At 42.5% G+C, this 25,792-nt stretch overlaps 1 protein-coding gene across 3 annotated transcripts in view; it reads left to right on the top strand.

Moving 5' to 3' along the window:
• Window positions 1-25,792, top strand: part of SYNPR (synaptoporin) — a 104,379-nt gene that overhangs the window by 9,708 nt on the left and 68,879 nt on the right. Inside the window, exon 1 of one of the 3 annotated variants that reach the window (XM_064667308.1) lies at window positions 6,579-6,651. The exons of 1 other annotated variant lie outside the window; for it this stretch is intronic. In XM_064667308.1, the coding sequence (XP_064523378.1) occupies window positions 6,583-6,651 (69 nt within the window). In that variant the 5' untranslated portion in view covers window positions 6,579-6,582. Of the gene's footprint in view, window positions 1-6,578; window positions 6,652-7,837; window positions 7,892-25,792 lie in introns of those variants that run through there. One more of the 3 variants, XM_064667309.1, reaches the window with a different exon arrangement.

Genomic DNA, 25,792 nt, shown 5'->3' with positions numbered 1-25,792 from the left:
GACCACAGGCATGTGGACAGTGAGATTACTCACGAGTATGGCTCAGCAGAGCTTCTCTCTGAACATTTTGTCTCCCTCTTTTTAATCTACTTCTGTGAACGGTGCTGCGAGAAGAGTTTCCTTGATGGATTTACTCATTGAGAGGGTTGAGGCCAAGAGTGGAGATTTTATTGCAAAACAGATTTAATTTCAAGTGGAATAATTAATAAACTTTGATTCTTCAGTCAGAGAGCAGAAGCAACGCTGTATGATGTTGACTGGGCACATCCATCGATTGGTCCCGGCCAAGTGCCTGGTTTGGGAGTGTTTGGCAGCAGCTGCCTTTCTGTGCAGCCAAGCAGCCCCAACACAGCCCATTTCTAAGTGTGTGGAAAAGTCTTCAAATAAGACATGGTTACACGTTGTTTCCCCTGTGGTGTTTGTGGCTGGGCTTCTGTGTTGGCAGGAGGAGAGAAGTGAACTGGAAGCACGTAGTGTGTTCATGGCAAGGGAACGGTATTATAGAGAGAGTTTCCTCATGGATTATAGGCTGGGGCAGATGATTGAGGATCATGTGGAATATTTATTCTTTGCGATTTGGGCTGTACCTAGGATGTCAGAGAAAAATCTGTCATTGCTACATCAAAAAGAGTCCTTGGTAGAGCTGATTTGGGAAAAGAAATTTCATTTCCTTGGGGGAAAAATAAATTTTAATGTAAATTTTCTTGGAAATCCGGCATCGTGGTGAGATCTTGAATGAAGAAATATTTGCGCCAGAAACTACAACATTTCAGCAGCAAATATTTCTGTAAAGAAATATTCACTACAAAAATGGTGGTCAGGTCATATTCTCCTTCTCCTCTGCACAGCCTGCTGTGATGGCCCAGGCTAACTCTTTCTGGAGGAATTGATGATGGTGGCCTTGCTGCCCATTGGAATGGTGTACTCTGGCTGTGGCACCTGATTTCCAGAGCAGGGGCAGTATGAGGGGCCAACCCAAACACCTTGATGGCACAGCAGTGGTGCTTCCAGGGTAGATGCTGCAAGCCCTTAGCAGTGGGATTTGCAAAGAAAAGTCAACATTTTTTGAGATATGACAACTTTTTTTGAACAAGACAGTGCATCTAAAATTTAGAAAATTGTTTTGGTGGACAATTGTCATCTGACTTCTATGTCAATGTGCGCAAGCTGGTGTTGTAGTCTATGTGTATAGTGTGTGCCTTGCCCTTTTTTTGGCGCCAAAGGTGGAGTTTTCCAGAGCTGCACTGAGGCAGCACAGTCCACTTAGCAGAGAATCAGCATTCCTAAGCTTCCTTGTTTTGCTGCGTTGGCTCCATGGGCTGCGCGCGGTCCCGCTGCTGCCGTGGCAGCCTGTCACTCGTGGCAGGCAGCTCTGCAGAGAGGGCGCCTGTTCCAGCACAAAATCTGTGCCTGTCCAGATTGTGAGGCCCTGGCAGGCAGCAGGAGCTGGCTTCATGGCGGGCCAACATATGCAGGGGACACTGGCTGTGCCACGGGGCAGAAAGCCTCCTGCCGCCGCCGCGCGCATTACGGCTCTTCCCAGGGAGGGGTGATGCCATGAAAATGAGATCCTTGCCTGCGGTCCTCTTCAGCCAAGTGGTGGTCCCCACTGTGGGAACCAAGTTTTGTCACCAAGTGCTGTCACTGCTATTTCCCCCCCCTTTTTTTCCATCCTCTTCATCCTGGTTTTCACGGCAGAACAACAGCAACAGTAGAATGAGGCGGGGTTTGGATCTCATGGCAGAACTGATCCAGCACAGACTGTGTTGCTGATGAATGAAACAGAAAAGCTCTTTCTGCCATAGCTCACCATGGCATAGGTCACTCATTTCTAAAAAAAGTTTTCCATCTCTTTGTTTATGTGCTCATTAGTTCTGACCACCCGTGGGTGCAGCAGTGTTGGTTGTTCATGCAGCTGGAGAGGCTCTGACAGAGCTCATAAATGTTTATTACGCAGTTTAGTCCCCCAAAAGTAGTGACTCAGCAATGATCAGACATCTCTCACGGGACAAACAGTTCCCAGCTATTCACAACTTGCTTTAAAAACCTGCATGTCACTGGGCTGCCAGGAGGCAGGACTTGAGTACCTCACATCTGTATTGCTTCTGCACAGAGAGATTGCTAAGCATGTCCTGGGCGTTAGGACAAGAGTACTCTTGCTTCATTTAAAAGAGTTTTTGTTGTTTTTTTTTTTCCTGGGGATTTTTAAACTCCACCCCGTGATGCGCTTTGGGATGCATTCAGCTTTCTCTTCTGAATAGGGCTCCAGATGATGGAAATAAATTATCATAAATTAGAATAGATTGCACTCTTCAGCATCTCTACATCTGTCATTATGTTTCTTTAACAGTTCGGTTTAACATTTATACACACTCTGACAGCAGCTACTGGTGTGTATGCTATAAATATTGGCTTGCAGAAGACATTAATGGAGTTTAGGTAAACGTTTGATGCCGCTGAGATTCTGTTCCATATGGTGGTATGCAGTGAAATCAGATTCAACGTGCCACGTATAGTGCACACGTATTCCCTATAGACTGGCCCCCTGCAATTGCATCAGCTCACTACCCTACCAAGAAAGCACAGGTGCCTTCAAAGAGGAAAGTGAGGTTCTTGCAGTCTGTTCTGGTTTTTACCACCTATATTATCTGTGATGTTTGAAGCCAATGTGTAGCATGTAGAGATAGAAAGGGCTCATGGAAAAGAGGCATCTCGCAGAAGCAGCAGTCAGGAATTAGGCAACAAGCTGTGGGAACATTATGCTTTGAATGTGTCTAAAGATTTTCTGGACCAGATGCCATTTTGTTAGGCAGAAACTGAGTAACGGGGTAAAAGCTTTGTGCATTGCTTGGTCACGATTGCTAAACCTGAAATTTATGACTCAACCCCTGGTGCAACTGTCACCAAAACTACATGAGGGAGCATGGTGTCAAGGTTTGAGGAGTCTGGCTTGCATGCCTCTGACTCACAGGAGGACAAATAGCTGAGGCCATCATGGCAAGAGGCAGGAAGGAATATATTCTGGTTCTTCTAGTGTTCCTTTCATAGTTCAACAGAATTTGGATGTCTCCCACAGGTTTGGGGTTTTTTGTTTTGTTGATTTCTTTCATTGGTTGGTTTGTTTTCTGTTTTCTTTTTCAATTTTGCAAATTGCAACACCTTGATTAGTGTAGCCTGATGATGTGACTGACTCCTTTGCAGTATATCTCCAATTCACCCCATTTTCAAGCTAGCAGGAGGGTAAGAGGTGGGTTATCTGGCTCAGCACTGCAGAGGGGCAGTTGGGGTAAAGCAGCCCAGTCTCTGCTCCTGATGTGGGGCCCTGGGAATTTATTATTTATCTGGCTCGTGCCGGCCCCAGGGCACATCTGCTGCAAGAGATGTGCAGGCTGCTTCGTCTGCCCCTGTGTAATGCAATGTAAGTAATGAAGTAACCGTAATGTACAAACTGACTCAAAGCAGGGCAATCTGAAGAGAAAGTGCTCTTCACACTGTAAATTGCTAAAGGTCTTTATGTTGCCAGTGAATTAAAAATCTTGAGAAGAAAAAACCCTCCAGTGCTGTAAGTTCAAGATGCATCTTTTAAAAGCTGCTGGTGGGGAGGGGAAGAGATAACTTATCTGAATGGAAATGTATTTAAACTCTGTATCTTCTACAGGTCTGGGCTACTGCAAAGAAAACAGCATATTCCCTGTTGCTTGAAGAGCTGGAGACATTTTTGTGTAGACTGAATGGGTTTCTTTGTTGATGTTACCCCTTTTGATCTTAATCATTAGCCAGGTTTTCAGTGCTTTGCAGGTTATTCTTTTAAAAGAAGAAGTTGCTTCAGATGTTTTGGTGATTCACTCCTGTTTATTCAAACTGGCAGTACAGAGGAGCCTGGTGTGCTTGTGTGTCCCATGAGCAACACTGTCTGCAGCCCTCTTCCCCCTGGCTGGGCAGAAGCCCCTCTCTTATCATTTCTCAAGTTTCCAGGTTTTATTGTTGTTCTGACTGATTGTGTGGTTCTTCTGCCTCAACCTTCCTCTTCTTTCTTGTTCCTGCATAAAAAAATGTTTCTCAAAACCATTATCAAACTCCTTCTGCCCAGAGCAAAATCTTGCCCATGATTTTCAATTGAACAGTTAGTTGTGTCTAGGCTCGAGGCTGGCGTTTAGGTCTCTCGAATGATGCTTTAAAGAAACTAAACTGTATTTAAAGAAAGGCAGCTTTTACATTGGCCTGATGTTAAAGACATTTTAGCCCAGCCAACAAGATTTCATGGTGAGCCTTGCTTCAGCAAGGAGCCCTTCAGCCTTCTCCAAGCTGAAAGAGAAGATGGACTCTGGGGAGCAGTTTCAAAGCATTGAAACTCTTTTATCATTATTGTGATTTTTTTCTGCATGTTTTGACTCTTTGAGGCCTGGACAATTCAGACCTGCACAGTCTGTGTGCAGCTACCACAGGCAGGGGTTTCTCCATGATGCCCTCATATAAGTCTCTGAATTAGGGAAGGAATGTGCAGCGAGAGGAAATTCATGTAAACGATATGCATTGGATCACTTGTCATGAGAATATCTCCTTGAATTGTGTACTTGATTAATTACTGTTTTTTTAAATTTAGCTCTCATCTACACTGTAAAGATATTTTTGGCTGGAGGGAAGAGAAAGGGGCCCTTATTGTGGGTGGGTTTATCTGCTTGTTTTCAAATATACATGACGTTCTCATAGGAAATGGGTCTATGTACTTCTTCATCATTAAACCTTTTAGCTTTCACATATGGCTGACATTCCTAAATTCCAAAGTATTTCTTTTAGGCTTTCTGTCCACATTGTAAACCTGGACATGACCCATTCCTAGTTCCTACTGTCACCTGTCCCTGGCTGAAGGGCCCTTCAGGGTAGGACAGGAGAAAAGTCATACTTTTTGCACTTCAATCAGTGCTGGATCTCAGTTTAAAAATATCGCAAGTGAAAAACATGGATATGAGTCATACAGAAAACACCCTTCATTTCTCAGGGAGTAAAAATATCAGAAAAACACATTCTTCAGATGTTTCCTCCTGTTGAGAGGTAGCCACATCTAAGAATTCCGTTTGAAGTGTTCAGTCATAAACGTTGGTTTCCTGCTGTCAGGGTGACCACTGCATACAGGAGACGCCTATTAAATGTTAACAGCTAGTACTCTGCCAGAGCTACATCAGTCCTCAGGGTCTGGCTGAGTTTTACATGAAGAGAAGGTGGAGAATGCTGTGACTTCACTTCTTGGGTCAGGATACTCCAGTGATAACAGTCTGCAGTAAATGCCTCACTTCTGGAAAGTTCAGTGCTCACTTTGGACCTAAATGCTCATCCACATCTAACACATCTGGTGTCATATTCCAGGACAGCATATCTTCATGCTTTTGGGGGAGTGATCTCTTTCTTATCTGTCATTGGCTTTGCCCCTCAGGGGCTGGGAGACCATGATTTTGTATCATTTGGCTTAGTGGTATATTTGAAGCAAGCATGTTTTAAAATGCGTATGCATTTCCCTGTGTTTTTACAAGATTAATATTTGAAAGGCTATTTAATACAAAAAGGCTGAAAATTATTTAAATCTGAGACATGCTGGAGAGATCAGAGAACTCTTATCAACTGTTGAATTAGTAATGTTGAATTAGGCATGAGAAAATCCTTTTCAGTTTAAGTGGCTTTTCTCATAACTTTTTACATGTTTAATGCCTTCATTCATCCTTCTAATAGTTGTTCCAGTTTCTGCTCTCCTTGAGTATCCATGCAGATGTGCACAATGCACAGAGTTCAGACCCTGATTCATTTAGCCTGGCTCTACATCTCTGAGAACCATCAGGGACACCTCAAACCACTTATCTCAGGGGGTCATTTTCCCCCTGTGAATGCAAAGATTGAGCCCTTCATGAATAATTTCATACTTGTATTTGAAAAACCTGGTCCTGCTGCTGTCTGAGAGGGTGGAGATCATGCGTACTCTTCAGTTTAGACAGTTCAGCATTATCTTCCAAGAATATTAAACCTAAACATTTGAACTGGAAATAACATTTGCATAGTATTTTGTAAGGATGCTACCACGAGACTCTACAAGGGGAATTACAAACATTGCCTCTGTTTTCTTCATAACTCTTGGAGTGGGTCAGCCTCTTTCCAGTCTCCCTTGATAATGAGCTGCTGTGAGAGCTTAGCAGAGCAATGTGTGTCCTGGTTGCACCAGATGGATCTCATTTGTGTTGCTGTTCATGGCCATGATAGGCAGCAAATGGAGTGGAGCCTGAGGCAGCACTTTGCTGCCTGAAGTTGATGCCTGATGAATAACAGAGATAAATAAGGTGAGAGCCTGCCTTTGCTTTTCCCTTTGAGCGTGCACGTAAGTTAGGTGGCCCATGTTTGAAGAGACAATGTGAAATGAGCTTTCAAATATTTCCTTGAACTTGTCTTAATTATTTCATTATAATGGTAAGGAACAAAGCAAAAGAATCAATATGCCTAATTATTACATCTAAATGCAAGAGAAATTAGTCAGTGAACTTTCCCTTCTCTGGGGAGGATTAATCTTCCTATGCTCTATTTCAAATGTCTTCCAGAAAAATGAAAGGCTTATCACCTAGGAAACACGCGGTCCTAATCGCCCAGGTCTGGCTCTTGGATTTACTGACGGTGAGGGGACTTTTGGTTGATCTTCTGAAGCACAAAATTAGATTGTTTTGCTTGTGTTTAACCGTTGTAGTTGAGTTTTGTAGTTGGACGATTTGAATGACAAACAATTGGGGCATGAGCCTTGTGTCGTCCCCAATACCACCCAGTTGGCTGGTGCTGGATGAGAGGTGGGGACCTTCTAAACACCAGGCAGTGCCATGTGGAGGGGATGGGTTGGATCCTAATGCAGTTGGATCCTAAGTCAGTGGAGCAGTGCTAATTAGCTCAGGTTCTCAGCAATTAAGTGATATATTGATGAGTATAATGCTTACAGAGCTGTCTTGTTGCCTTTTTGATAGCTATGTGAGACTCCAAGAAGATGACATTTTGTGTGGCCTGGTGGCACACAGCCACAAGATGATTACAGGTGATCCCGGTGGGACTTAATTCTTCACCCTTGAGTTAGTCACTGAATTGAAATGTAAATATTTCCTGGACACAAGGTTTGGTATGGAAATAAATTCTGATTCTAGCTCCTTGCTGTTGTTTTGCACCAGGCCAATAATATCTCATGATACTTTCTACTATACAATTTCAAGTTGTGGCACAGATGTAAGATGATTTCAGATGAAGTGTTATATGAATAAATTCATCTTTACATAAAATGTGTTTAACCCCCACCCGCCGTAAGTCTGACTTTCTGTAGATGTTGTCATTTGTTGTCATGCGTCATCTTGGTGGAAATCCAAGTCTGGAAGCACTAAGATGTGCTTCCCTAGAATAATTCCACGTTTTTGCACAGTCAGATCATGCGTAGCAATAGAAGGGTTAAGTTTATTCCTCGCCTGCAAACCCAACTTAGTGTAAAGAAGACTGAGAAGCTAAAATATGAAGTCTAAATAAAAGAAAAAAGGGCTGTTTCTTTGCATGGCACTGGGGAAATCAGCCTTACAGTTCACAAACTGAGATGACAGCTTGCTGTAGGGAAAACTTCAGTCCATCATTATTTTGCATTTTTGGGTTGCTTTACTCGTGGCGGTTTATTAATTAGTTTCTGGTTTGCACTCTTTCTTAAAAGACAAAGATTCCAACTCATTATGTATCACCCTTGTACCTTTCTTCCTTCCCAAATTACTTTGCATCATGGTCAGTTCCCATCTTCCCTGGCTGTCGAGTTGATTAACTGGGTGATGCTGACTGGAGGGCATGGGATGGGCCACTGATGCACCACCTGATTATGTGGTCATGGAAACCCCTGGAGGTAAGACCTCTGTTATCAAAATAAATTGGGATTTTCTGCCAACTAATGGTTGGCGAAGCTTGCACTAATGCTAGATTCTGCTGGATGATGCACTATGGAAGCCAATTAGCCTTTGCTGATAAGCTAGGCTTTGATTAAGCTCTTTTAGGCTTTCTCATCGCAAGAAACATGTACTACTCATTGAACATGCAAATGTATTTGCAGTGTGTAATTACAAAATTTTCTAAAGGAGCGACCTATTTTAAACAGGGCTTTTGTTTCACTCTTATTCCTTCATTGCACTTACCAACTCAGTCACACAGTCTAATTCAGCAAACATAATTGACTGGTTTTAGGAGTTAAAATATCCTGTTGTTGAATGTTTTATGCTTCAAATACCGATTATAATGAAGACCGCTGCGGTGGGTACGTAGGCTCTCTGCAGCCACTCTGAGAGCTTGCCCTTTGCAGTGAGCCCTTGGGACACAAAGGGCTGGCAGTGCTGGGATCTGCAGCTCCAGCCAATTTAAAAGTGATCTTGTCCTAATAATGCTGAGAACAAACTCTTTCAGTAACCATAGGAAGGTATAACTTACCCTGCTGAACGTGCAGCTCATTGCACTTGATGGGAATTCACTTATTGATCCAATTAGCTCCTGATCCATTTGCAAGGTGATTGTTATAATTAAAATTGATTATGGATGCGTATCGTGTCTTTTATCTTTGATGCTGGCGATTTGGATATTATGGCCTGCCTTCTGTAGCTGATAATGGATTGTGAAGAGCATCAAGGAGTTAACTTATGTTCACACTCCTCAGGGATACATTTTCTGTGTTACATTCTCATTTGTGGTGGTGTTAACTGAGTGACAGTATCACGTTGCTTACCCGGTCATACGTGTTTTGATAGCTTTAGTCACTTTGTCTAAGAGATTGCGTGAGCTCGTGTATCTGCCTCTATCCATACCATGGTGCTTTAGAAAAAAGCCTAGGATATGGATATTTTGTTTCCAGGTCTAATTCATAGTTACAGTCCTGGAGTGTAACAAAGGCATTCCTATGGCTAGATGCATCTGCTTCCCAGTTGTGGTGCCTTTAGTGTATTGCATGCCTAAGAACATGGAAACCAGTTATATTCTGTGTTTATACTGATAGGATCAAAGTTTGGCATAGTTAGCATTTTCTGGTTGAAAAGCCTGGAAAAATTCTAAGATCAGAGCAGTAGAAAGAGACACAGAGAAATGGGCGGTGTAATGTCCCATCTACACTTTCCCTGTTGTACATCTCATCTCCTGTGGTGTGGCTGCAGACTCAGAGGGGAGGAAGGGCAGGAACAGAGCTAGTTCCAGATTCACCGTCTCCTGCACTTTTTCTCCCCCAATCTCCCAGTGCTGCACTGACACCTGGGGTAGGGATCTGTCCCTGCTGTCACAGACCCTCTGAGATGCTCTCCAGGCTTGGGGTTTTTTGTGTCTGTTTGGGGTTTTCTTTAGGCTGGAGGAAACCAAGGGTTTGATCCTTGCAGAAACCTGTGGTTGAGAGTCCTGCAGGAATAATGCTGTGATACAGGTTTTGCCCCTTTTGTAGGCTATGACTGATGATTTCAGCTCCCCATACCTTAGCTAGTGGGTTCAAGAAATACTTGAGATGAAGAGTGTGGTCATCCTTCACTTGTGAGGTGTTGCTTCCCCAGTCTCTGCCCTCTTGCTAAGCCAATTCTCTCTGCTCCTCACACAGATACTCCCAGGGTTTCAGCTAACGACCACAGAGCACACTTCTCTTCTCTCTCTGAAGTCACATGTCTATCTTCTTCCAAATTAGCAGTTTTCACGTGTCCCACTGGACATTTGGCCTAAAATAGCCTGAACACTTCCACTGTTTTATGGTCATCACCAGCTTTCATGCCTGTATGCAGGCTCTGGTGAGGCCACAGCCGGAACACACGCACCACTGCAGCCTTTATTTAAATTAAATTCCATCTATGTTGCATCAAAAGGTTCCAGGACTGATGTTTGAGTGCAAATATCTGAATTATAAATTAAATTCTACAGTGTTTAGGCTTAAGAAGAATTTTTATGAAATCTTAAGAATTGTAATTCTTTCCCATTCTATCAATAGTAACTGCTAACTTGAGCATATGATGCAAAAGGCACTGAGGCAAAGCATTCACTTAGAGAGAACACAAGTGCCTTTTTCATCTGAGGCAAATTAGCAAAAAAAGGAGACAACTTCCAGCAAACTGTGGCTTCCGATCCACAAGCTGATAAAATCTGCATATTAGTCACAAGTTATTTTTCCAGATTTCTAGTTCATTCTGTTTTCTTACTTGAAGATGCTGAAATTCACTTTCAGGCCTTTCAGTCTCTGTTTCATAACTAGTATACTTAGTGGGGAGGGGAAGAAACAAACTCAAAATCATCACCACCACTGTTACTATAGTTCACATCTGGCAAGTTTGATTTGGTTTTGTCTCAACCAGCAAAGATTCCAAGATGGTTTTTACTCAGGAGTAAATCTAAGGAAGAATGCATTCTTTATTGTGAACGTGTTCTGTAAAAATGGGATTTTTTCCAAAGAGAAGGTGTTATTTTATGACAAAACCCCCCCGTGTGATTGAATTATTAAATCCAAACCCTTCCAATTTTTAAGTCCAAGCCCTTCATTGCATGGATTTTGTGCTCAGCATCCCAGCATGACTCCTGTTTGCACACTGGACTTTTTAAAATCTGAGATAGATTTGCACATTTTATGCCTGTGTGGAAGCATGAAGCCATTCTGAGTGTTTTCAGTAGTGGATGTGTGTCTGTCCAGGGCTTGCCCCATACTGAATTAATTGCTGTGAGGATTAATGGTACTTCACTGGTTTCACTTGCCTATCGAGGAGGGGTTTAAGAGCCATGAGCTTTTCCCAAATATAGGAGACATCCTTGGCTTGGGGAAGGGATAAAGTTGCCTCCTTTTGTAACAGTGAAATCAAAGGCTCGGGGAAGTGGTTTCTCATCAGAAAAGATGGTCCCTTTGTAGCAGCAATGTCATCAGAGAATCAGCTTTTCTGCCAGAAATAGCAACCACTGGCTACAGCACGGGCATTGCTGCTTAGGATAATTTGTAAGAGTATTTGACTGCAAAGCTGGGCTTTTTACAACTTTGTAGCATTATAGTGACTGAGGACATCTTTTGACCTTCTCTTCAGTCACAGGAGGTGTTTTCTGCACTTTTTTGGCATGTGGTAGTTTGTGTAAGAGATGCTGAGCCTGAGTTTCTGTGCATCATCACTCCTGGAAAAGCGTTGTTGTTCTCAGTGTTGTCCGTAGAGCAGCTGGCACAATCAGAGCAAGTACCATAAAATGGGTTGGCTCTCATGGTTTCTAATGCTCCTCTAGTTTGCTGGTGCCTGTTGTCAGTGTATGCAAATTTGTGATTGGCTTTTACTGTGTTTTCTATCCTAAATTTAAATTTTATTCACTTCTATGAAGGGATGCACAAGTGGGGGGAGTGCATCAGAGGTTATCAGAGAACATACACAGAATTTGTGGACTGGAAATACTGACCTACAAGCAGAAGGCAGCAAGGGCCAGTTTAATATGTACAGCACATGTTTCCAGTTTAGTTTGGTCGTTTTGGCAGAATACTGTTCTGCTGTATTATGCATTATTATTCCAGTCAAGGAATCATCCATACTCGTGCTTTTCACTGGCTAATTATCTTCTTTACACACCTCTCTTGCCCCATTTTCCCTGCTCTCAGCCTGATCATTGCCTAGAGATGTACATACATTGGTCCATCACTCATGAGGAGGATATTTTTGGTTGAAAGAAGTCTTCTCAAAAGGGCTAACATAGTGTTCATATTTTATTCTTCCAATCTAGTCTGATTGATGTAAGAATTGAAGTGAATCTGCACATTTAGATATAGCAAAGACTGTTTTTATCCCCGATGAAATACTAAAATGCCATTAAAGCAGAATGTTTGCAGTAATTTTCTGTGTATAAATGCATAAAGGCCATAAAGAGAAGTGAACCTTATCGATTTGATGGCACTTATTATCCTAGAGCTATTTTTTCACAGGGTCCTTCTACCACAGTTCTAGACTTTTTTTATTTTCTCTTAAAATTTGCCCTGACATGTTTATGTTTTGGAGGAATTTTCCCTCTGCAAGATGAAACACCATCCTGTCATCTAACTTATTTCTCTATTTTTTTACTTGTGGCAAACTCTTGGAAGTTAAATGCCGAATTCACGGTGGGCTCGAAGGGATGCATGATTGCATTAACTATTATGCACTGTTCAGTACTGAAAATGTCTTCTGTTTATCTTCTGTTAAGGCAAACTAATTGATTAACCCACGTAAGAGTTTTACCTCTCAAGTGACATGTCATTAATAAAGACAGTGTTTTCTAACGGATATAGCATTTTGTCTGTTATTAGTATTGTTATTATTATTTTCAGTATGACCATGTTGGTTTTGTCTGTTGGTAGGCTGAGCAAGTAACAATGTTCTGCAGTGTTACAACACTATCTCTAATGCTCTGGGAGTATAAATTGTGACTGTTGTTGTTGCATGGTGTATGGGTGATTTCCATACCCCAAGATTCCGCTCTCCTTAAAAGGCCAATATAGATAACACATCTTGTGGTTGAAGGAGGATTTCAGGAAAAACAAATGCAAAGACATGTTTTAGAGAAGCACCTATGTTGGAGGAGTTGGCCTAAACAAATAGGCTCAACTAACACCTAAGTGTCTGCACCTGAAAAATCCATATGTGGAAATCCTGCTGGGCTGGGTTCTGATTCTCTCTGAGTCATTCCTACTAGGTGGCATCACCACAGATTGCCATGACCATCTCCCTGACTTTGCAGCAAATCTGTCACTGGCAATGGATAAAAGTTGATCTTTTTTTCACATTATTGTGGTAAGATGTTTGCAGCCATGGCTCTGGATGCATCCAAGGGAGAGAAGGAGGGACTGTGTGTGTGTGCCCAGCGTGCAGCTGGGCTGGTACCCATCACCTGGGCAGGATCCGTGCTGCTTTCTGGAGCAGTTGAGCTGGGATACTGTCGTGTTGATGCTACACTATTTAGATCTCTGGAAAAGATTTGGTTGCCATAACAGTTGGATTTCCTACAAAAATAAACCTGAAGGGTTTTGGATGATGGGAGAAGCTTAAGACGTGGTTCACAGAGGAGCATCTCCTCTGAGTCTGAGCAAAGAAGGTGAGACAGCCTGATTGGGTGGTGATTTTGGATAACAAGCTTTTGGCATGTGCCCTTTTCCTTTACCTTCAGGAGGCAGGGAGGTTTCTGCTTGGGTGCTGGGATACAGGGAAGCCAACAGGAAACCTTTCCTGTAAGATAGGGAATTACTGCACCCATTTTAAAGATTAATCCTTATATTCTTAATTTAAATTTATCTTACCTGTCACATGCTTCAAACTTCTTTACCTGGAATGTGCAATGGAGTTTGAGCAGAACCTTTCTGCAGTGCTCTGTAGGTAAGAAAAACCCCAAAACAGTGTATTTCCATGGACATGCTGATTTTTACTTTCTAAAATCAGAGACTGTGATTGCACTCTGTGTCCCCCAGGACCTTGTTTAGAGCAGATACACCCTCTAAAGATTTAATGATCAGAAGCGTTTTCCTCTTGTTTCACTATTACTTTTTTTTTTAAATGAATGCTCGTAAAACATGGGCAAAATGTAAAGCTGAAAGGAAGAGAAGCCAGGAATACTAAAGAGAGAGAGAGAGAGCTTGCTTGAAAGTGTTGGCCAAGCAGCTGTTCATGCCTCCTATTTAGCATGAATGGAAGACATAGCCCTGATTAAAAATGGTAGGTAGCAGCTGCACAGCCTGGGCTAAGGATTACCAGATGGTTAACTGTGATTGACTTGTCTCCATGGAGCTCAGTGGGGAGGGAGGAATGGAATATCTGAAATGTGATGAACATGCTAGGTACACAATTTTTTTTATAAGGAATGTGCCAGATTTGTTTACATGCTTCTTGAATAAAATATGGCTGCTAGTTTGACTTAAGACAGACATCTTTAGTACATGCTATGTTGCAAAACCTTGCTCTTTTGATTGTAGGTGTGATGATTCCCCCTCATCTCTCCCCCCTACCCCGGTGCTGTGATACAGCATAAAATAATTGGTTGACAGAATGTTGATTCTGCAGCGCGGGGAGGATTTGCACAGATGGGAGTCAAAATATGTCTCCTTGCCTTATGCTAATGCCACCACAAAGGTTAGGGAGAAGTTCAGAACTGAATGTGGAGTCCTTGTGCTGCTTTAGCTGTTGCAAAGTGTTTGAAGTCGGTACCTGAAGGAAGAAGATCTGGATCCAAATGTTCTGTGTGTCTGCTCCCTCTGTTTTGCAGCAAAAGTAAGCCAGCACTTGCTACATATTCATAATACAATGGTGCCTACATGGCTGCTTTTCCTTGACATGTGCCCATCATGGCCAAAGTGGGATTTTTTTCTACCCTGGAAAGGGCTAGAAATCACATATCTCTAAAAATACCATGGCAAGGGGATGACGCATCAACATGATTCCAAACAGCATCTTCTAACGGGGCTTGGCCAAATTTCTTGCAAGTGCCAAATGATTGTCACTTGTTTAAGCAATGTGTTCTGCAGAGGCCTTAGCCATGTGCAAGGTGGTGAATTCCTCATACAACCTGCTCGTTGGGGTGGTGAGAAAGTGTGGATATTGGTCAGTCAATGTCCAGAACCCCTCACTCACCTCTTCTCCTGGGCAGTCCCTGAGAAGTGGCAGCCCCGTGACTTGGCTTTCCTTCCCCTCTCTCTGATATCAACTCCTTTCATATGGGCAGCAGCTCTCATGGTGTGTTCTTGGAGGATTCCTGGAGCCATGGCACCCTCAAGGCCATGGGGTTCATGAGCAACCAGTCCCTCACGCTTCAGCCTTTAGTTCCACATGACTGCCCTGACTTGCATGGGTGATGGAAATTACAGGTAACTAAGAATAGAGGCCAGTAATTTGGAAAGTAATACCTTGGCATGTCTTTAGGAAAAAAATAGTAATAACACTGAATAATTTAGAAGTGCCAAGATAAATACCGTGTTTGAGGGAATGTGTCACCTCCAGCTGCGGGGAGTGGGAGACATTGACCGTGTGTTTCTTTATCCTCTATGTTGAACATTTTTACTTCGTGTTTGCATTACTTTTTTAAAGCAAATTACAAATATGTCAAAAAGATGGAGTTGTCAATTGTGCCAACTCATTTCCTCACATTTGAGCATGAATGAAATTGTGATGCCGATTTCTCTTTGTAAATGCTTTTTACCTAAAAAACACTAGTTTTGGGCCTGTGACACTTCGTACTTTATTATTATTCTCACCTGAATGTTGTCACTAAATGCTGGATCAAGCTACTGATATTGATATGCAATTTTTTTTTTTTTTACTTTGTTGGACCTTTTTTTAATTTTTTTTTTTATTTTGGCAATATCAGAGCCTTCCTCCTTCTCCTTCCCAAAATATAAAACCAAAAATAAGATCCCATCTTATTTTTTGAAAGCTGCAGACTCTTGAAAGCAATGATTTAAAGGCTCATTAACCTGAAACAATACACATAAGTGCCGAAGAGGGGAGGTTGGACTGGTGGCCACAACCTCTACCTCTTTGTGGGATACAATGATCCTGGCTGTGGGTTTCATGATTCTGGTGTAAGGAGCATCCTGGTTGCAGAGGCACTGCAGCATTTCCTGCATGTTTCAAGTGCAGAAGGAAAAGCTCATGAGGAAAACAAACCCATGTTTGCCAGGCTGAGCATGAAGACCAAATGAGATTTGTGGTGCCTTTGTAAGGGCTTTTGGTCTCCCCTTGGGCATTGAGCCATATGGATGCTGGAATGTGGTGGATGCCCATGCCTGGCTCTCTGGAGCAGATAGCAGGGTCCTTATCAGATGTACTTGTACCTTGCTTTCTTTTGCATGCTGCTGGAAGTTTAATTTCTGGGAAAAACTCAGCCTCAACATGGTCTTCTTCTCAACGTATGACAAATTGGATTAATCTTAAGTGTAATAGTAAGTGTAAGACTGAGTAATAGATGGAGGTGGTAAATCTGTTAGCAGTCACACTGAAAAGGCTGTGAAATATTCTGCATTTGTGGAGGTTAGGCATTATTTGTGAAATTACACATTTATGGTTGGGCCACACATTGAAAAAAGAGCAAAAGAGGTGGCCAGTGAGAGCTGTCTTGCCTGGTGCTTGATTTAAAATTTTTTTCTGATAGCAGGGAAAGGTGCGGAAAAACACTGGTGTGATGAGAAACTGCTGTACAAGAGGGAGACAAAAGAGGGCTTGCCTTTTTCGGGTGTAATGGGCACACTTAAAAATAACCTTGCTCCTTAAACACATGAATAGAACAGCTCTTTGAACTAATGAACCAAGCTGGTGTGGCTGTAGGCACCATGTAGGTTAGAGAACTGCCTTTGGGGGGACAAGGCTCCTCTGCCAACGTGGTGGGAAGAAAAGAAACAAAAGTAGTTTTGTGAGAAAACTAAGGAATTAATGAGAGTGATGACACTGTGCTTCCTCAGCAGCACGAGGCTTGGTGACCCTCATAGTTGCTTCCAGCCCTGTGAGAGCCAGGAGAACACAGTGATTGCGATTTCCCTTGGGATGCCCTGCTCACCACAGCTGGGCATTTCCTTCTGTGGCCACCACTGTGCTCTCGAGGCTGTTGCAGAGTGCAGGGCATGGGAGGAGAAAAATCTGCCCTCTCTCTACACATGAGGGTAATTTTTTCCTCAGTGATGCTTGGCAAAGCCACGTGTGAAACAGCCTTCATGTCTCACTGAAAAAAGGCAAGGCTGCCAAAATTTTGTCTGTTTTGAGTCAGGAAGAAATGTTGAAATCTTGAAAGTCTGTTTGCCTTGAAAAAGATACCAACACCCCAAAACTCAGATCTGGTCAACTGAAGTATTTTGATTTTGATGCGTTATACTGTCTTTTTTATGTGTGTATAAATTTTGTAACACAGTATTTTTCAACCAAAACTGTTCATTTTGAAAACTTCAGAGCAAGGATTTTGACAATGTAATAAATTTCTGTACAGAACATGTCATCCTTCCTGTCTACAATTATGTGTGACAAATCAAAGCTTTAAGGGAAAAACACACATGCGCAATAATAGTTCTTTGGGAAATTCCTTTCCAGCTGCATCGTTTACTATATTATTTCAATTTTAATAGAAAAGGGAAGGACTGGTATAGACCTGTAGCATATTTTGGGAATCAATGGCAATTCCTCTTGAGGCTCAGTCATCTGCTCTCTTACTGATGGGAGGGGAAGATGGATCTTCTGCTGTCCCAATAGCGTTTGGGGGCACTCTCAGGAATATCTCTCACTGCTACCCCTTTTAGCAGAAGCCAGGAGCCTTCAGAATGACATGTCTGATGGCACCACTGTCACAGTCCCAGTGGGACATGTGGCTTTATCTTCTGAAAACAAAAGAAATGTTGAGGCCTTTGGAAGGCAAAGCCAAAACTGAGGAGCCAACAGCTCTGCAGCCTTGGCTCTGTGCAGGTGCCTGATTGCAAATGGAAAGGTGAGGAGGGGCACAGGTCAGGCTGGCAGATTTTGGGAAGAAATATGATTCACCGAGTGGTCTTGGGAGAGATGCCAGATTTTGGAGAGTATGGGTTCACACAGTGCAACCTCTTGGGTCCTGTGTCCCTCCAAAAGGAACAAGCACCTCTGTATCAGCTATAGGGAAGAGATGAGTGAGTGTACCCTACCAAAGGTTCATTCCCACATGGAGAGGAACATGTCCCTCAGGGGTAAGTGTTGCAGTACTAGTGTTGTAGCTACTAGTAATGAGAAAACATGCCTGGCCATCAGAAGGTGATGGGTAGAGCTTCACATGTTTCTGAAGCTGCCCTTGAAGGTAAGTGTCTGTGGCCATAGTTTTATGTGTCATTTACTACTGCATGTTGTAAATATCACTAAATGTGAAGTGTTACACCCTATTGCTCCAAGACAGTGTTGTGTTCTGGTGGTGCAAGGATGCTTGGCAATGTCTTTGCCATAAAACATTTTTGTCTTATTGAGCTACACATCAACAACTGCTTGATAGCAAAGAAAAATATCTGACTGCTGCTTATGATGCCATGGTAAACAGAACAGATGCAAGTGGTTTCTCAGTGTTGTGTGCTGATCTTCAGACTTCAGGAGGAACGGTGCCATCCAAACCTATTTACATTCTGTTTTTTACCATTTTACTCTCAGCGCAAACCCCATCGTCTCCATGTCAGTCCATCACAGATAACTCATTGCTTGACATTTTTCCAGCAATATTTCTAAGCAAACATTTTGTCCCCAGTAGCATAAACACTGTGTACTAGGATTTATGCTTTGTAACTTGGGGCTGGTACTCTGTACTGAGAATAACATCTTGCCATGAATGAAAGCTCAGGGTCCACTTGTCAGGTGACTGCAGCATCCTGCCCTAAGCACCACAGGATTTGTCTTGGAATGAGTATGATGAATTAATGCTTCAGCACTCAGCTTCTACATGTGTAGTAGTCTGTTTTGTGGGTGCTTGGGTGACTCACTAGTACTCATGCAATGTAAATCAAATCTCTCTCTTTCTGGCTGAGTGCTGCCTTGATTGTAGACAGTAACAGGAATTGTCTTCTTAGAAATTGCCTTGTTTATCAGCCTAAATTGACCGTTAAAATGAATTGTTTGCAGGGATGCAGAAAAATGTGACAATTGATCAGCTTAAGACAAGTATACATTGATTTTATCTAAATTTGCTTCGTGTTTTGCGAGTATAAAGCAGTATACAATTGACTTAAAAGAAATTGCATCTATAACGTATGATTTTAACTTAGCCAGATTAAGTTAAGAAGTAAAATCTTGACATTGCCTTGCTACAATATAGAATACATCTGTGTATACATCAGTGGGTGACATCCCTGCCCATGGAAGGGGGGTTGGAACTAGAAGATCTTTAAGGTCCCTTCCAACCCAAGCCATTCTGTGATAGATTAAATATTAAAAAAGGTATATTTAGGGATGAAATGTATATATTTACTCATACACATGCATACACACATACAGAAATTAAGTATAGAGCATGTGTGTGTGTGGCTGTAGGAATCTGACTTTGAAGTGTCACCTCTGAGTTTGAAATGTGAACCAAACCTTAATGTGGCAAGGTGTCACTCTGCTGCAGTTTGTGTTTGGATGTGCCCAGAGTGGGCTGTGTTAAACAAGGCTGGATTAAATCTCATCAGTGCTGTACAGGTCATTAGCAGTATGGATTGGCCCTTGGCTGCTCTCCATGCCCCACAGTTCATGCTCTTTTTCAGTTGGATGCTTCCATGTAGTCATCCTTAAGAGCAACCTATGGGTGGGAAATAAAGACCCTTGCTGGCACTCAAAGGCTGCTGTAGTGTGAGCTCTGCATTTAGGATCATCCCTGATGGACATGTGCAGACACTGCAGCATTGCTCTCATGACGTGTGTGATCCCTAAAGCCCCGTATTTAAAGCTTGGACAGCACGGGGAAGCCGGGCAGCAGGTTCTACGGGCATCTGTGCCTTGTATCCCTGCATTGCTTACAGAAGCAGCATTCCCTCTGTGGACTGTGTCTGCAACATGAGGTGGTGCTGGGCTCTAATACTGGTCCTGAGGGGGTGTGAAGCCACACAGGACTCAGTGCCATTTGCACACGTGGAGAGATGCCTCAGCACCTCTCTGCACAGATACATCATCTCTTCTTCTGGTACAAAAATCTCATCACGAGGGATTAGAGTGTTTAGTTCTGCATTGTGCAGTTGAACCAGTTAAGCTGCACTTGGTTTATCCACGTGCTCAGATATCTTGATGAATTCATCCTGCCCTACAGCATGTGCACGTTCTGCTGAGAATTAGATTTATGTTTTTAAATTTCTGAAAAAAAAATAAATCTAAATAAACAGAGTTGAGCAATTGATCTGGATTAATGGGGACCAACTCTATTAGCCTAATACAACACTAATCTGATTCCAAACTGTTAACATATTAAAGCTGCTTAATTATATGTTTGTTTGACACAATGTGGTAATCCTGTATGATTTAGGGTATATTGTCACAGCTCTTGACTTGCAGTGCCTCACCATTGATAAAAAGACAATTAAACCCCTTCAGTATGGGTTAGGCATTCACTTCACCCTTTGCTGTATTGAAATGTGGCTTGTTGTAACTGCTGCCAAACATCCTCCCTGCTTTTATAGAAACAGTCACCACCTCTGTTTCATGCATGAAAGCAAGGGGCAGGAAAAGCTGGAGTTTGCTTATGCAGGGAATGGGTGTCTGAGCTGGGAATTTAATCCAGGGTTCCCAAGTTCCCATCATTGATTTAACAGTGGAACGACCTTCTGCCCCTACTGATGCTGTGAACATTAGCTACATTTCATCATACAGCAAGAAAAACAACAATTCAATAGAGGAGGAGCTTTGGGATTACCTTTAGATTACCAGTTGGTTAAGGGATAAGAGGATATAGCACTTTGATGTACTTGGGCAGTTGTCTGGTGTCGAGCAGTGTTTTCTACCCAGTCTGGATACAGCAATGCTCCAAAAAGTGAAAAGCTTCCTCACATCTGCTCACTGTGAAGAGTGGGATAACAAGATGCAAAATCAAAGCAGAGCACAAGCCCTCTCTGCTTACTTGAGCCAGGCCCTGTCAGAGGAGGAGATACCTTCCCTGAGAAAATGGCTCAGCCATTTCTGAGGGCTCTTCATGCAAAGGGCCTTATCCTGGACTTGTGGGGAAGCTTATGCCCTGATCCACTTGTGGGAGCAGGACCAAACCTGGGATGTTTCTGCCTCACTCACTGTGCATTTCCATGGTGTTTTGCATTTTTCACAGCAGGATCCTTGTGCAGAATACAGCATCTGTGTGGCTCTGCAGAGAACCAGAGAGAGGGTGAAGACTTGTGACTCCTGGTGATAAATGAACTGAACTCACCAAGGTCACTCACTATCCAAGATCTCACCAGAACAATTCAGCTAATACGCCTGTCCTAAAACTGCAGTTATCAACTCTGCTCTTCAGACTGTGAAAATCTCCACTGTCTCAGATTACAAGTTTTTTTTGACACCTTATACAATACCCTTGAGATTTTTCATTGCTATTAGGGAAATTTGGGCTGCAAATTCTACATAGCATCATTGAAATCAATACAGATCGGAGGGATTTTTACTTACAGCCTTTGAATTGAAAATTTCCTGGTTTTTAAATACAATTGAAAAACCTGAAGGATTTCTTGAAGCCTTGGTATGAATATCTTAGCTTAAGCTTGATGTAGATGACACGGGGCTTTGGTGGCTATCCAAAGTGAAAATATTCCTGGAATGGGTGCCATATAAAGTGATGCCTTGAAAACAAAGTAAAACATTTCTGGTCTTGTGTCTGTCTCTCAGGTTTAGTATTTGCATGACCTAATCTACAAAAAAAGAAAAAAAAAAAAAGATTCCAGTGACTGTCTTATATGAAGATGTGGACAACATCTACCTTGAACCTGTTGTATAGTGTCTGCAGTGATGGCCTTCAGTGGACATTATACTGACAATCTGAAAGAATATGATGACATGAGGACCTGCCAGATGGATGCTTTGAGTTCTGAGGTGTTTGACAAGGCTCTGAAATTGGAGTGGATAATCAGAGGGAGAGAGAAGAGGAACAGAAAGTCCTGATTTTTATATGACTGAAGATTTCAGGCTGCTGTTAAATTTTTTCACCCAGTATGGGTTTGCTTCAACCAAAGGACCTGGGGCTTATCGACCAGTAAGGAAGATCTGTTCCCAGTTAAAGGCATTTGTATCCATGGCAGCTCAAATCAGAATAAACAGAGAGTTCTGAGTCCCTCCGGGAGTGTCTTTCACATGCTGAGGCAGTGTCCAGATGCTGCAAGAATATTTCCTCATTGATCATCTTCAAAGTGTGGCAATCTCTGTAGGCACTGAATATGGTGGCAGCATTACCAGAGCTAGTGCTGGATGCTGCTTGTGTATATTCCTGCTCTACATATGGCATTGCACTGGGAGCCTGGGGTAGATTATCTCCTGCAATAACTTTTTTTTTCCAATATTTTTGTAACTGATACAGAAGTATTAGTAACTCGTGTTTTCTCTCTAGTTCTTACATTGTGCTGATTGTGAAATGCCGTGCATGTACATGAAGATATGAGACTGAAAAGATGATTTTCCCCATCTGAGCTAGTTTTCTTTCAACATGTTGCTCCCAGCTTTTGGGTTGACGTAGGAAACCTCTGTTTCAGCACCATTTGCTGAGACCCCAGGAGAGGTAACTATGCTCTTTACAGTTATCACTTACCTGTTTCCAAGGTACTCTTTAACTTTCATGTCTTATACCTTGTTTTATGCATCTAGGGGGTAACTGCCCTTGAGCTGGGGTTGTGGGATTTACCCAAACCATTTCCCTTCTGGAAATCTAGACCATAACTGCACAGTGGGTTGTTTTTTGATAGTAAAGCAAAGGTTGGAATACTCAGTTTCCCCGGAGGCTGTGGCAGGCTTGGGTCTGCTTTTTTCAGAGATAGCACATGGCACCCTCAAACCCCCCATCCTTCATCGTAATGGGAGTTAAACCTCACAGTCAGGTTGGATTCTTTTTCTGTAAGGTGGCAGGCTGTTGAAATGACTGGAAACACAAGGGAGTTACCCACAGGCACCTGCACAGGAACGGAGACAAACAGCACACGGTTTTGGAGGGGAAAGTGCCCATCTTTTCTGCTTATATTGGTGGTACTTGTGAAAACCGTCCCCTTGAGTAATAAATAAAACTGATAAAGGCGCATTTTGAGATCAGATCTGCATTGATCAAGAAGTTGGTGACACCTGGTGGCGGGCGCCGGCCAAACCCGTGGCTCTGCCGCCTGACCCAGATTCAACCACTGCCCTTTAAATGGGCTGCTGCAGAAATACTGCTGTTTTCTGACAAGGGCAAAATGCTCCTTATCAGAGTCATTGTTTTCCAAGGTTTTTCTGGGATAAAACTCGGTCGAGGTAATTGTGTGCAGTGTTGTGAGCATCCCAGCTCTGCTGTGGCTCCTGGGTGCACAGGCAGGATGATGCTCCCTGAGACCATCCATGCCTTTTCCTTGCTGCTTAAATTTAGCTGATCTCCTCCTCTCACATCACTTGGAGTGTGTTATCTGTAAAGGATGAGAAATTTCAGGAAGAATAGACTGTAACAGAGGTTAAGTACAACTGGCTTCTTATCCAGTATACTTTGGAGAAACTAAATGCCATTTCTGCGTATCTGGATGCTTAAGATTTGTATCATTTGTGAGTATCTGCCTCATCTTACAGAGCCACAGGGACTCAGTTAAAAAGAAGATAATAGCATGCTTGCATTTATCTGTCGCTGCTATACTTGCCAGTGTCTAACTTGGAAGAATTTTTGCCCAGTTAGGGGTCCAAACCTGATCCTTTTTGGTGTGAGGATCCTTCTGGTGCCCAGATGGAACCTGCCAGGATGATGCCTGTATGAAGCAGCGATTTAGGATGAGCAACAGCCACTGTTCAGGGTCGTGTTCACCCCTGCAGAGCCAAAGGGTGACTCAGCCAGGCTGCTGTCAGGATCCTTGTGCATCTCAAAGAATAAAATGGTTCCAGTCTCAAAACTCTGTAAAATGAAAACCAATTAAAATATTCTTGAAGATGTCTTTAAAGTGACTTTTCATCCTTTACAGTCACATGTACTGGTCAATAGAAGCGTAGCATCATTATATCAGAGGAATGACATAAAAGGATTATTCAGAAGGTATTGTTGCTGCTCTCCTCCAGTGGATGTGATGGCTTTATTGCAAGAGATTAACTATAAAACATATTTCTTGGACAGCCTAAGACCACAATGTTTTAAAATCAGAGAAATAGAGACTTTTCCAAAATCCTGTCAGTTCAGTTGTACTTAGGTGTCTTTTCAGACATTATTTAATGCTTTGGAACACTTTTATGCTCAGTTTAATTAGTTTCCTCCAGTTGAATTTGGATTTTGCTTGTTGACTAAGTCATTCTCCTCCAAACTGCCCAAGGCATCAAGTTGATCTCGACAGAAATGCTGAAGTAAACATTATTATTTGGTAACTGCAACCGTTCAGAGCCGCATCACTGGTGCCAAACTGTTATTCGCTGTGACAGTTCATTATCTCCCTGCTTTCCCAGGCATGGTAATATCAAAATCACTCTGTCTATCTTCTTCATATATCTTTTTGTTTATTCTGGTGGGCTGAAAATAGATTTGTGTCCGTTTTTGCATGCATTGCTGTTTTCCTTGCAGTAGTGTAACCACGTTTATTAAGTGTACAACATCTTACTTGTGCAGTTTTAGTGGTGCAGAGGCCAGTGGGGAGGCATGTACTGGTGTAAGCTTGTTCTAGGAAGTTCAGGGTGTTATTTATATATATATGTGTGTTTAAGAAACCATAATATGTATACTTTTTTTTGACATATTTACTGTATACACATTTATAATAGTGTGTGAGCAGCTCAGCCTGTGCATGGATGAAAACGACAACATCTAGTCAAGGTCAAGTCTATACATACCTCCCAGAAAGAGTCAATAAAGAGCATTCCTGGTCTAAACACTTAGAGATGGGCAATGGGCAAAGTGAGTAAAATTGTCTACTCTATGTGAATTTTTTAATAACACGCTTGCCAAGTGTATCTGTTGAGATCCATCAGGTCTTTGTTGCAATCACTGTAAACTTTTGGACCTGTTCTGAATCTGGTTTAGATATTTGTTTTTAATGCTTCATACCAATAAAGGTAAAATTGTAAGCATTGAATCTCATTTCTATATTGCATTATTCAGATGGAATATGAAGATCTAAAAGCCCATGTTTAATTGGCAGTTTGTCCTGGTTTTAGCTTGGAAGGTGGCCTTTCAGGCACACATGTCAGGAAAACGGAGTAGAGGCAAAACTGTTATTTCCTTCTCTGGGTTTGTGTTTCACTGTGCTTTGTTGCAGCTGGGTCACCTTGGCAATCAAGCTTATTTTGAATGGGAGTTTCCCGGATGTATTTTTGATAACACATCTCTCAGTTTGAACAGCTCTTGCAGCATCACCAGGTTGATGAAAGGCACTACTTCAATTACTTTTAAAATATTTTTTTAAGGAAAGATGTTGCCTTTTTGTACATGACCTGGGGCAACCTTGTGGTTCTGATTTTTTGACCAAGCAAGGAGCTGTTTTTACATGTGCGCAGAGTCTGTAATCTGCATTACACAGATCAATAGCTCACGGCATAGTCGGAGGAAAAAAAAAAAACAATCAAGGAAACCAAAACCCAGATATCTGGCCTTATCTATGCAACAAACTGCTTTGCACTCTCATGAGAACTGGGGACAGAGCCCTGGAAGGCTGCAAGTCTCCCTGCAGCTGCAGTTTAGAAACCACTTCAGAAAGCCACCGGTTGTGGCTGGTGCTGGGAAATGCCACTGCAGGGGAAAGATGTCCTGCTCTCAAGCCATCCACAGATATCCCTGCACTGATCAGATCCCAGATGCAACAGGTTGCACTTTGCAGGCAGTTTGGTCTTTTGAGGCTTGGCCAAAGGGATTGTGCTCTTGCAAGGCACTGGTTTGAGGAGCCACTAACATGGTGTGCCTGGGTGTTGAGCCCTTGCAGGGAGGACTTCTGAAGCAGTAATGTGATTTTATTTAGTCAGATAGGAAACATTATTCTCCAAGCTCCAAGATAACAAATGCACAGCTTAATGTGCTACAGATGTGTGTGTGATGGTGAATCAGGGCCTTGGAAAGCTTCCAAAGAGCTTCACTGCTGACGATCACAACGAGCTTTTGCCTGAAACCAGCCCTGTTGTCCCTGCCTACTTTGGTGTGGTGAGAATGGATGGCAAGAAAGCTTTGAGGGGATGTC

Source organism: Pseudopipra pipra, chromosome 11 (assembly GCF_036250125.1).
Source record: "Pseudopipra pipra isolate bDixPip1 chromosome 11, bDixPip1.hap1, whole genome shotgun sequence".
NCBI classification, from domain to species: domain Eukaryota; kingdom Metazoa; phylum Chordata; class Aves; order Passeriformes; family Pipridae; genus Pseudopipra; species Pseudopipra pipra.
This window is presented reverse-complemented; position numbering and strand designations above follow the sequence as displayed.